Below are 13,505 nucleotides of genomic sequence, written 5' to 3' on the forward strand. Positions count from 1 at the left end.
CCCAATATTTATTTCTTATTTTTTTATAACGTGGCATACAACCCTAAATTTTAACCCTTTTATCACCAACCCCTAAAATTGACATGAAGGCAGATTTATCATGAGGACGGCTATAGGTTATATTTGATTTAAAAAAGCAGACGATTTGGGCATAACAGTTAAATAATAAAATTGTAGGAAGGGAAAGGAGAGGTGACAATTTAATCTTGAGGTATGGTAATGCATGAGGTAGGGGCACTATATCTATGGTGCCGCTTCCATTGCATGAAGACATGGTGTTATTCATGTATATAAATAATCGATGGCCATTTTACCTCTGGTGGGTTGGTAATAAAAATAATAACAAAAATATTAAATATCAAAATTGTTCATTACATATTAATATATGTAATGAACAATTTTGATATAAACTGAAAACTATATTGATAATGACTTCCACTGGGTTACAATATCAGTAATGCTTGCACAAATAATACTTTCTAATATTAGTCAGATACATAGGTCAGGATTAATAACAAAGAGAAAATGACTAAAAACAATTAGAAATAATTGAATTTAAAATAAATGAATATTAAAACTATTTTAAACATTTCATTCGTGTGTTTACAATAAATTAATAAACTTCTCCAAAATCAACTTTTTCAATATTTTTTGTTTATTTATTTTGGGATTTATATATTTAAAAATCTGGATTTTAAAATAAAATGTTAAATCAGAGAAAGCTATTAAGACGTAAACATGTCATCTGTTAAAAAAATTTATATGCTACATAGCATATAAATTTTTTATATAGACATATATGTATAAAAGAGAAAACTAAATAATAATGTCATCTTTAATCGATCCCCCGTCTAATTAAAACGGGGATTGAAATTACGACGGCCTAAGCAGAGCTTCGAACCCCTATATAGCGGAGCCCTCAGACTAAAGTCGTATGCGACAGGCAGTAGGCTTTCAGCTGCTACATAAGTCCTTCCGCGGGTTTGGAGTGCCATCTGCACTCGCTTCGCTCCCTATCGTTCGGTGAAGCTGTAAAGGCCAGCTGCGATGAACAACATTAGAAAAATGGGAAAAAAAAAACTTTTAATATTAATAAATTGAAATAAATATACTTACATGTTCCAACCATACGTTAGTTGTTAAGATCTGATCCTTTAAATTCTGAAACAAAATCAAACAATTATTATAAGATCCACAGAAAATGCTATTTCAAAAATTTTCAACGTTTCTAATATAAGATAAATGTATATAGACAAATCTTACTGCGCAGTCTAGTCCCAAATTAAGCAAGACTTGTACTTGTTTATGTGCTGTATATAGTAGACTAGCGACCCGCCCCGGCTGCGCACGAGTGCAATGCTGATACTAAAGAGATAGACATATACAATGGCGGACTTTTTTGTTGACCTTTTTAAGGTGTACAATACTGTAGTACATTACTTTGATTTATTTTGTAGGGTTCAGCCAGCTTTTTCAATGTAAGTACTAAAAATGTGTTTATTTACGACATCATATTAGAAACCTCTAAATTAATCAGTATTTCTCTACAATATTATGCATGTATTATACATATAAACCTTCCTTTTGAATCACTCTATCTATTAAAAAAAAACCCGCTTCAAAATCCGTTGCGTAGTTTTAAAGATTTAAGCATAATTAGGGATGGACTGACAGCGACAGCGACTTTGTTTAATACTATGTAGTAACCAAAGAAATTAATAAATCAAGAACTCATGTATCTATATGGTGCAAGAATCGAACTCTCGACATATCAATTTAAGATAGTACACTAACCCGCTACACAAAAGAGGTTGTTAAGGTCAGTAATAAAATATCAAAGTTAATAAGATGTTTGCTCTACTTTTTTCCAGATTTTTATGCCTTTTGAAGCTATTTATAAAGATCTAAAGAGGCTCACGGCCTAAATAAGTACTTACTCGGAATTCCTTTATATTTTAATTTTAATATTAAAGACTAAGAAGAACAAAAAAAATGTAAGTAAATATACTACGTTAAAATTTGATTAAAAAAGTAAGTATTAATAATATATTAGTTCAGTTTTGTCAGTCTGTATGTTAACTAAACTAAATAGCGATGTTAACTTAATACCTATAATCCTTACTAATATTATCAATGCGATAGTAACTCTGTCTGTCTGTCTGCCTCTCGCTTTCACGCCAAAAGTACTGAACCGATTTAAGTAAAATTTGTTACATAGTCTAGACCCTGAGAAAGGAAATATGCTACTTTTTAATGCAAAATAAAGATTTGTAAGGGGTTGAAAGAGGAGATGAAAGGTTGTTGGGAAGTATCGTCATTTTTAAAGTGAGAAACTTGAAACTTATTTTTGAGGCTGATGATTAAATATAAATAAATATCATTCAAATTTTGTAGAAATTACCCTTAAGGGCTAAAATAAAATAGGGGATGAAAGTTTGTACCGACATTCGTCATTTTTGAAGCTATAACCTTGAATTTTTTTTCTTAGAGCTTATTAAAGTATTTATACGTATCGTCTTGTAAAATAATTTAAAATGCTATTAAGGGTCACTGTTCCACGCGGACAAAGTCGCAGGCACAGCTAGTATTGATATAACTGATTGTTGTGTGTAATGTAAGAAAAAGTGTGATCTCTACAGTCATTTCAAAACCGGAGTCTATGTATATTTTATATATTTTAGTATGAATAAATATGGAAGTACGATTTATGTATCTTTGGTAAATTTATACTACAATATATAAAATATATGTAATATTATATATTGTATTAACAATTTGTACGGAAGTACGCATATATCTTTAGCAAGTAATTTTTACTATTATTAACACTAGACTAGTATTGAAAAGGCATCAGATAGTAAAATCGATCGTCGGATGTGCCACCATCTTAATATGGGCGAATCGATTGACGATTCTTGGGCGAATGCCAACAAATTCCCCTGGGTCATCAAAACGAATGTATCCATGGTGAATGGTATACGGAAGCACGTAAGAATATCGGCTTTGGCCGTTCACTCATTGGCTCATGTTTACTTCCGGATTTAGTGAGCGATTTTCACTTTATTTCTACTAAGAATTTGGACTTTTCTATATACCACTGGTAGATATTATCAACTAGTTTAAGTTCTAAAAGAAACATTTACTTGAATTTATACAACCATACTGACGAAATTATTTATTCTGCAAAGAATTTTTTATTTATTTTCTGGTGATAGAAAGTTTAAGTTATCCGAACTTACGAAATTAATCGAATTTAAAACATCTACTAGTTGAGGTTCTAAAGCAAGTATTTACTTGATTTTATTAATACAACTGTACTGACGAAATGATTTATTTTGTATATAAATCATTTCGTCAGTACAGTTGTATTAATAAAATCATAGTATTTTGTTTTCTATTCTATTCTATTCTTTTGTATATTAATTTCTCATTATATTTCCGGTAACTTACGAAATAATCTCTCTCTCCGATTACATCATCTATAGTGATGTCATTATTATATGTTTGCTTGAAGAAAGATAATTTCAATTCGGTGTTGAGTTTTGTATGTACATAAGTACACGCATATGCCAAGCATGCATATCGTTATCGTATGCTATTTTAGGCCTTAAAATAATCAATAATAATTATGCATAAATCTCCTAATAATATTTTCTTTTATACATCTTTTTTGTACAAACAGAATTCAATTACATTTAAATTATAGGTATTAATGCGATTTGACTGTTTCCTATTCGTCCTTCCTTTAACTTTTTATGGTCGTTCTTCTTCGCACGGTACAAATATTTTCATTCTTAAGTATGATTATTTATATCAATTGGGGCGTTTTCTATGTATAATATATATTTTAAAAAATTTATATCATTATTTCTATCAGTTGTCTAATACCCATAAACACAGGCTTTGGTTAGCTAGGAACTAGATTTATTATTACTCAGAGTTATTATTATTATTATTATGTATATTAGGCCCGAGGATACTTAATAATAAAATTTGGATGGTTACGAATTTAATGTCTATTCAAAAGGCTTGAGGCTTCACTCGTCCGTAATCTGTAATTTTAACCCACTTTACACTTCAATCGAAACAGCTTACAAAACAAGCAGCTCGATAGATAAATAAATCCTAGACTTCGTATAAAGTCTACTTGGGTGAATAAACATATATATATCTAAGAAAATTTCGACGCTACGAAACTGTCCTGAACTCAAAATTTTACTAGGCAGTAAAAGAGTGTAGCTAAATTAAGCGTTTCGAGGTTAAGTAGACCCGGTTAAACAAGTTAGCTGTCATCCTTCACTGTCATCAAAACTGATTCGCCTGTAAGTGGCCATTTTATGACGGCACTACACTTCCAGGTTTACAACTGCCGTTTCTTTAATACGTGTCCTGGTTACAACTATTTGGTTTGTTTTGCATTTTCTGTTTAGAGAATTTCTAAGGAGTTAGTCTATGTGGTGGCAATTTATTAATACAATTTAAACTTTATGACTATAGGTCCAAGCATCATATTTAAGTAAAAATTATATCTCAGGACAATTCAGACAGCGCCATCTAGTCCCAAGTTACCAAAGCTTGTATTATAGGTACTGAACAACTGATATAAATACATAGTTTTTTTTGCAAATAATATTGAATAGATAATAAATTTATAATATTAAAGAATTATACATAATGATTATTTGCTTACTGATATCACTCAATACTATATTTGTACTTTTACTTACTGCCTCTCATCTTGTTCGTTCTGTAGATCTCGTGTTTTTTATTGTACAAATTAATATTAATTAGTTAATATAAGAAATATAGTGTTTTAATATCCCAAACCAATAAATATATATAATCTTAATAATATTATAAAACGAAAGTTAGTACGTATTGATGTTTGATGAAACTTTACAGTAATGTAGCTCATATATCAGAATAACACATAGACTATGTTTTATATTGAAATTTAACGCGGGTGAAACCGGGCACAGCTATGAAATGCTATAAATAAAAAAAAAATCTAGTACATAGTACTAGTACATAATACTCATGGAAAACACCGAGTACAATCTTATATATAAAATTCTCGTGTCACAGTTTTCGTTCCCATACTCCTCCGAAACGGCTTGACCGATTCTCATGAAATTTTGTAAGCGCATTGAGTAGGTCTGATCGGCCAACATCTATTTTTCATCCCCCTAAATGTTAGGAGTAGTCCACCCCTAAATTTTTTTTATTTTATTTTAAGGCAAAACAACGCTTGCCGGAACAGCTAGTAATTTATAAAAAAAAATGACTATTGAGATTTAACTCCAGAGTAAATCTACAGATTAACAATGTATGAATGTGTCAGTACAGTTCAGATTGAAGCGGTTGTTAGTGTGTTCAGGTTATATTATTCTAAAGCCTTTGTTGCTTAAGAGGTTAAGATCCGTTCAGCAGCAATGAAAAGATAGAATTATAAATTTTACATTTATAAATTAGAACATTTATATGGATTTTTACATACATAAGAAAATAAACATTCAAATTAAGAACCCTCCCCATTTTAAAGTCGGTTGTAAAACATCAAACGCACATGTAACTGAACAATATTCTTATGGTAACAAACAATTCTGTATTTCAGAACGAAAACTTTGTGAGGAAACTGCTGAGTAGTAAAAACGGTATAAACCGGGGCGAGAGCAGGCAGGAATGGCCGAGAATGGCTCAGAATAGCCCAGAATGGCTTACGTGGCGAACTGCATAGCAATTAAGAGACCCGTGGGTGGATTGTAAACGTCAATTTCATTTCAATTAGGGACCCTTTACAGCCAGAGTCGTTAGCGACTGCGTTATGCGAGAATAAAATTTCTGTACGGTAGCGTTATTTCATTTTAGAAACATGTTAAGTAACAGATCTTTTTAACGATGCATGCAACTAAATATTCCTTTTTTAGAGTCGGCTGATAAATCGTATTAAGGCAATGAATTTGTAGCAATGCTGGCCTTTTATTGTGTTAGGAGTTTCGCAGAGGTGAAAAGTGACTAGATTAATTTGAAATATAATTTAATATTATTTAATGACTGTCTGACAGCTACAATAGCCTGCTTCATATAGAACTATAATAGAATATAAATAAATAAATACTTTATACGATATTTTCTCTCACGCGCGATATGTAGGGCGGGCGATTTAGCGCGGGAAAGCAATCGCAAACGTGAGTGATTGCATTTCACTATTTTTGTGTTCACTCTTTCGCGCGTGATAGCCCGTATGTTTCAGTGTCATTTAATTTAATTTTTTATATCTACGGCCTCGGTGGTCTAGCGGTTTACCATACCGCTTTATTTCTGATGATCGGGGGTTTGATTCCTCACACAACACAAGCATTTATATTCATGAGTATGATTGCTTGTATCGGTCTGGATGTTTTCTATGTATTTACGAAAAAAAGCTTTAGCTAGCTTAACTTAGGTCTAGATGGTACTTTGTAAATTGTCCTGAGATTATTATTAATATATATACTATATTATATAATAATAATAATATTTTTTATTCCACAAATTTTCTTTTCCAAGGAGACGTTTAAGATTTATAAACTATAACATAAATATAATTATAAAATATACTTTATATTCTATAATTATGCCTTTGGTCCATTGACAAATGGCTGTAACTTTAGAATATTAATTAATTAATATATAAATACACGCACGATTGAAGGACGCAGTAATGCGCTAACTTTCAGCGTGAGCGGTCTTTCTCGTTCTCTTTATCTACTTTTACATGCTCATTCTACCGTATTACTACTACTCATTCGGAACGCAGACTCATCACAAGAAGATTGAGCTAGAAAAATTAGTTGTTCAGAATTACATTTTTAAGAATTTTGTGTGAAAACTACCAAATAGCGAAGTTGACATAAACAAATAAATAGTTACTTGAGTGACAAAATCAGTTATAAACATCAGAAATAATTAAGATATAGAATAGGTATATATTAAAACATATAGTATATGTATGTATAATTTAAATTACGTTTGTACTTGAAAATGTTATACGTTCAGGTAGTAGCTTCCTTGTAAACAGTTACGGCGCGGAATGCAAACTATGCGATACAAAGGGGCCGGTATGCACAAAGGCATAGTACATTTTTAGTCGCTACACGATATACGAACAGACGGCTTTGTAGTTTAGCGTACATTATTTTTAAACGAGTAGAATATTCACCACGCCAAATTTATATTTCACGCTAGCTGATACCCGCGACGCGGTCTCACTTTCTTACTAATATCATAAACGCGGAAGCTTGTGAGTATAGATGGAAGGATGTTTGCTAGTCTTTCATGTGAAAACTACTGAATGATGACTTTACAGTAATATAGATTATACATCAGAATAGGGCTATGAATTTAAAGAGAATCAAACTGCCAGCATATCTAGTATAGTATTTTGTATTTTCCTTACTAGAAACATAATAAACTTTTTTTTCTCAATTTTTCCAATTTTCTGTTTAAAGCTTGGGTAATAATAGGCTTCTTCGTTTATTTACTTTTCTTAATATTTATATTACTACCTAGTCGTTACCCCCGACTTCGTTCGCGTGGAATATAACTTCTTTGCAAACACTAAACAAAAATTCTAAAATGAAACTAACCCAAGTTACTTTTTATACATTTTCGAGTCAAGTCGCGTATGTATTATTTTAAATCGGTCAAGCTAACCACGAGATACAACTTGACCTCTCCCTTGTACAATATTTCATATAACATACAGGTCTACATTAAATGGATGTTTTATTAAGTTGTGAGAAAAATTAGTTAATAATAAATATATATACAGCGTTTTCTCAAATCCACTAATTGGGTTACATGTAAAAATGTAGTCTATGAATATAATAAGGTACCCGGAGGCTGTTTCTCGTTTCTATTCACAGCTAGGCACCTCGTAAGCTAATTAAACTTGGTTTATTTGTATTTGACCTGCTAACGAAGTGACGTCAACGCTATGTACAGTCAGTTTCATTAATTTATAAATCAATAGGCATAATATTAAAGATTATTTTAGATTCTTTAATTAATTTTTGCCACGAAATAAGATACGTAAATTGTGCCAATTAAAAATTTTGCTTTAATTTGTGTGTTATTCTGACAAATCAGAAAAAAGACCTAAAAGACCTAAGAGATCTAAAAGACCTTATATCAAAATTTTACGGCACGGTGGTCTTGAGGTTTAGCACACACTAACTGTGTTTATAAATATTGTTTTACTTCCGATGGTCTTGGGTTCGATTTCTCGCATGGTACAAACATTTGTATTCATGAGTATGATTATATCGATTAGGGTGTTCTCTATGTATAATTTATATATTACTTTATTTACAAAAAAATCTATCTATTTACATGTATTTAGATGTCCAATACTCATAATACAAATTCTGTTTAAAATTCTTCGAACTAGATGGCGTTGTGTGAATTGTCCTGAGACATTATTACAATTATAAATTAAATTATAAAAGTTTGGACATTCTGAAATGTATCAGAATATTTATGTTAAATATTTTGTTCAATCACTCGAATATCAAATTATTCTAAACATCAAAGAGGTCTTTAGTAATTCACATTCTAAATTTAAATAGGACTTTGGCATTTGAATGGCCGGTGACTTTTGAGGTAAAATATGATACTTTTAAATTCACCTTAGTGAGTATATATTTCGTTCGATATTTAAAATATAGGATAACTAGCTGTCCCGGCAAATGTTCTTTTACCTTAAAATAAAATAAAAAAATTAGGGGTGGACTACCCCTAACATTTAGGGGGATGAAAAATAGATGTTGGCCGATTCTCAGACCTACTCAATACGCTCACAAAATTTCATGAGAATCGGTCAAGCCGTTTCGGAGGAGTATGGGAACGAAAACTGTGACACGAGAATTTTATATATAACATATATATATGTTACTCGTCATTAAACATTATAGACTACTACACGCATTAGTTTAATGAGGCCAACTGTACCTACTACACTGGATGGTATAGAGATAGTTAGATTTGATTTGTGTGGAAACTAGACTGATTGAGCTGATGTGTAAGTAATACTATTTTAAATATACATACTTAAAATATTAATTAAATTTTCCCGTTATTACATATAGCTGACCCGCCCAACTCGTTTGTGTCGCGATTCCCCCGTTTTTGAAACAATATTGCAGCTCCGCTGCTATTGCTCGTAGGGTGATGTTATATAGTCTATAGCCTTCTTCAATAATTGGGGTATTCAACACTAAATAAATAATCAAAATCGGTTCAGTAGATCCAAAGATAACAACAACTGTACAAACTCAACGAAAGAGTAACAAACACTGATCCATCCACTACTCACAAACTTTTGCGTTTATAATATTAGTAAGATTATATGTGTGTATATATAAGCATATATATGTTATATAATAAAATATCTATAGAATATAACGTCTTAAAAAAGAATTATAGTTTAATTCAATAATTTTAATCTTACACAATTTTTTGGCTCTCCTATTTGTAATATAGATAATTTTGTAAAATAGCCAATAAAGCTTTGTTAGAACGTCCGTGACGATATATCAGTTTCATATTTACAATCTTAATAAGGATAATAAACGTGTAAGGGTGAATCTCTGGGGATGACGAGTAGTCCGATGGTAACCTTGGATATCATGTTTAAGAAATATCCAGAACACAGTTCATTAGAGAAGCTGTTGATATGCGAAAGGTGACTATGTTTGGTTCTTTTACTGCTTTTTTTATAATATTATTTTGCTTGTTGTAATGATTTGAATACTGACTTCATTATACAGTATAAAACAAAGTCGCTGTCGCTATCTGTCCGTCCCCATGTAGGTATACTTAAATCTTTAAAACTACGCAACGGATTTTGAAGCGTTTTTATTTAATAGATAGAGCGATTCAAGAAGAAGATTTATATATATTATACATGTACATCCGTGCGAAGCCGGCGTGGGTAGTTAGTATAGTATAAAACAAAATCGCAGTCGCTGTCTGTCCGTCCCTATGTATGCTTAAATCTTTAAAACCACTCAACGGATTTTGAAGCGATTTTTTTTTTATTATATAGAGTGATTCCAGAGCAAGGTTTATATGTGTAATACATGTACACCCAGGCGAAGCTAGGGCGAGTAGCTAGTTACCCATATTTTTATATGTAACAAAAATTTTGTTACACAAGAATTTTATCATTATTGATAATATTAATTTGTCTTTGCCATATCCAAGTATTGTTTTTCAATCTACTGTCGATGGAAACTTTACGCGTAACTTGAACTTCGAAGATGAACCGTATACTTATTAGAATTTCTGATTAACTATATTAAAGTAAATTGGCAATTATTTAGAACTAATCAAAAGGCAGACCCGCAGAGCCTTAAACTTGGATGTGGATTAAGTTAAGATTACTTTGGATACAGGGTGTGTAAGTAGGATTATATGGGTGTAATTTCAACAATTTACTATATCGATATTAAATCCACTGTAGGTATATACGAAGTGATCACTGATATGAGTTATTACTATTGGGATGTGTGTATATACATATACTAGCTGTCCCGACAAATATTGTTTTATAATATAAATTAATAAAGCTATAAAAAATAGTAGTGGTTGATGATAGAAGGGTGAAAATTTTGGGGTTGTATGTATTTTTAATGTCACATAATAAATAAATAAAAAACCTCGGTAAAATGAAAAAAAATTGGGGCGAGTCACCCATAACATTTAGGGGTATAAAATTTTGTTATAAACTTATTCTCAGACCAATTGAATATACTTATAAAATTTCATCAAAATCGGCCGAGCCAATTAGCAGGAGTATAAACACGAAACCTGTGACACGAGAATTTTATATATATATATATCTGTTCTGATCGGTTCTGGTGATTTGTCACAATGGGTTAACTGACCTGACCTCATGCTCATCCTATTATCCTCCACTGGTGCCCCACCAGCGTAAACCATTATCGCAGGCAGGTGCATCGTTACATTATCATCTAATAAAATCATATATGTGAATGGATGATAATTTTGAAGATTCTGTATTGGACACATGAATTAGTTTTGAAATTATATTGCTTCTTCGTTTATTTACTCTTCTTATTTATTTATATTATACTATCTATGTATATATCATTATGTATAAGACTAAGGTATAGGTAAATATTAATTTATATTTTTATTCCCGTATTAATTTTAATGGTTTGAATAATTGTACTTTATTAATAATAATTCGCCATTTAACACTACATATAAAGGTTATTATGAGGGAAATATTTTTTTAGCTGCCGGCCCACCTGATGGAAGTGACAACCGTATATTTACTGTATACTAGCTGACACAGCAAATATTATTTTGCCATATGAATTGTACTAATATCACTATTGCTAGAATAGGGGTTGATGGTAGAAGGGCGAAAGTAAGAGTTGTATGTATTTTTTATGGCCGAATTATATATAAAAAAAATAAAAAATAAAAATATATCTATGAACCAAGTAGGAGAAAGAAAAATAATTGAAGTTCTATTCTCAGACCTATTGAATATACATACAAAACTTTATAAAAATCGGTCATACCGTTTCGGAGGAGTTATGTTACAAACACCATGACAGAACTTTTTATATTAGACATATATCGCCTAAATACATAACATCGCGTAAATATCTGATGCTCGTACCAATGTTGGTTTGACATTCAGAGGATGAAGGTTTTTGTACCACAGAATTGTATTCTTTACAACAGAGAACATAGCGTACACAGCAAGCTGCTTGATTACTTGAGTAGTTGAGATAGAGGTACCCACGAAGACGTATCACCTGTACCTATTCACGTCAGAAAAAAAAACAAAAAAAAAAGAATCCTGATACGCTGACCATAACTCAGCCGCCTAGTTACTATACTATATAGATAGATAAAAAGCTTATTTTTACCAAATTTACAATCTCTGTCTTGCAAAACTCTTGTCGGTGTTTGTTTGCAATCAGTTCTCTCTTACTTACTTTACTAAGTAGGTATATATGTTAATTAGACAGTATATTTTTTTTATTATTATATTATAGCATGCAATCGTTTATATAATAGCTTATTACTGACATTTTACTGTTCAAATATATCTTACTTAAATAATTCATTCAAGTTTTAAAATATATATTCATAAAGTATATAATAGAAATAATCTTTATTGAAATAAACTTAATATAAGCACTTTTGAATAGTTTACTCACTTTTATTCTACCACATATTCGGAAAGCAGAGTCATCACAAGAAGAATGAGTAAGAAACTTGCGTGTTGCTCTTTTAAATAAATGTTATTACAAATTAACAAGGATTAGGCATAATATTACTAATAATTTAATTTGTTTCTGTCAAGTAAATAAGTAAAAACAAAAACACTTACCAAGTCAATGAGTTGAGACAATCGTAGACCCAACTTGACTAATACGGTGTTGTTATTTTTATCGACGGGACGAATCAGTCTATTGTAATTACTCAGCAAATCATCATAAAGTCTCTTCGCATCAGGGTTCGCTAGACAACCACTAATAAATAAACACACCAATAAAATTGTCCCATGCATTTTGGCAGATAAATATCACAATTTTCAACAAACAAAGAGGTTAGGAATAAAGCAGCTAAATTATCTCATAACTACAATATTATAAATTCATTAAAAATAAACGAATGGAATTCTGAATTTAAATTTTCGAATTGTATTTGAATTTGGAACGTGATTATGATTGTTTCTTCTTTTTTAAATGTAATAATTTTGACAGCTACGCCCGTGAGACTGCAGCGATGGCGACTGTGGCGCCCCTGTCGATACTAGCGGGAAAACAACGGAAACATACAGTTACTGCGCCGACTCGAACGAAATAATTTGATGGTGCCAGTATTCTTCAAGTAGTTGTATGAAGGTGATTTACATATAAATTATTTATATTATTTATTATATTTTATAAAATATTGATCTGGTATATACAATACCTTTTGTAAATATGTATTTCTTTTGACTAACACAAGAGGAAAATGTTCCTAAATTAGAAAATACCAATTCAAAAATTTGAATTTCGAATGTTGTAATAATGTGGTTTTATGTATTCATGTGTGTTTTATTTATAGCTGCTGACGTCTATGGGTTCATCCAAAATATTACAGGGCGACTTTTCGTCGTTGAATACATTATTTACATGCCTGTATTCTGGATCGATGCGTAGTACGCATGCGTGGTGCTCCATTCATGGACCTCTGATGCGTGATTGGTTTGCTTTAATAAATAAGAGATGGCGTTACTTGTATGTAACTTTAGCGATTGTTGGCGTAAAAATGTGGGTTTGTTTTGTGACGCAGAGATTTATATTTTTATTCATAGAGGATTATCTAATAGGGTGGTTGAGATTTCGTAAATAACAAGATGTAGGGAAAAAGAGGAAAGACGCCGCGGAAAATCATAAATTATGTAGTGCAACTTCGTAAAGTTGGATATATTA

At 31.2% G+C, this 13,505-nt stretch overlaps 1 protein-coding gene across 1 annotated transcript in view; it reads right to left on the reverse strand.

Annotated features, from left to right (window-relative positions):
• LOC131854366 (acetylcholine receptor subunit alpha-like 2) overlaps positions 1-12,664 on the reverse strand; it is a 30,685-nt gene extending 18,021 nt beyond the window's left edge. Inside the window, exons 1-2 of the mRNA XM_059205478.1 lie at positions 12,416-12,664; positions 1,117-1,161 (exon numbers count right to left, since the gene is read on the reverse strand). Of these exons, the coding sequence (XP_059061461.1) occupies positions 1,117-1,161; positions 12,416-12,595 (225 nt within the window). The 5' untranslated portion in view covers positions 12,596-12,664. The remainder of the gene's footprint in view (positions 1-1,116; positions 1,162-12,415) is intronic.
• Positions 12,665-13,505: the final 841 nt, after the last annotated feature.

Source organism: Achroia grisella, unplaced genomic scaffold (assembly GCF_030625045.1).
Source record: "Achroia grisella isolate CSIRO2021 unplaced genomic scaffold, CSIRO_AGI_Agris_v1 utg1186, whole genome shotgun sequence".
In the NCBI taxonomy this organism is placed as follows: domain Eukaryota; kingdom Metazoa; phylum Arthropoda; class Insecta; order Lepidoptera; family Pyralidae; genus Achroia; species Achroia grisella.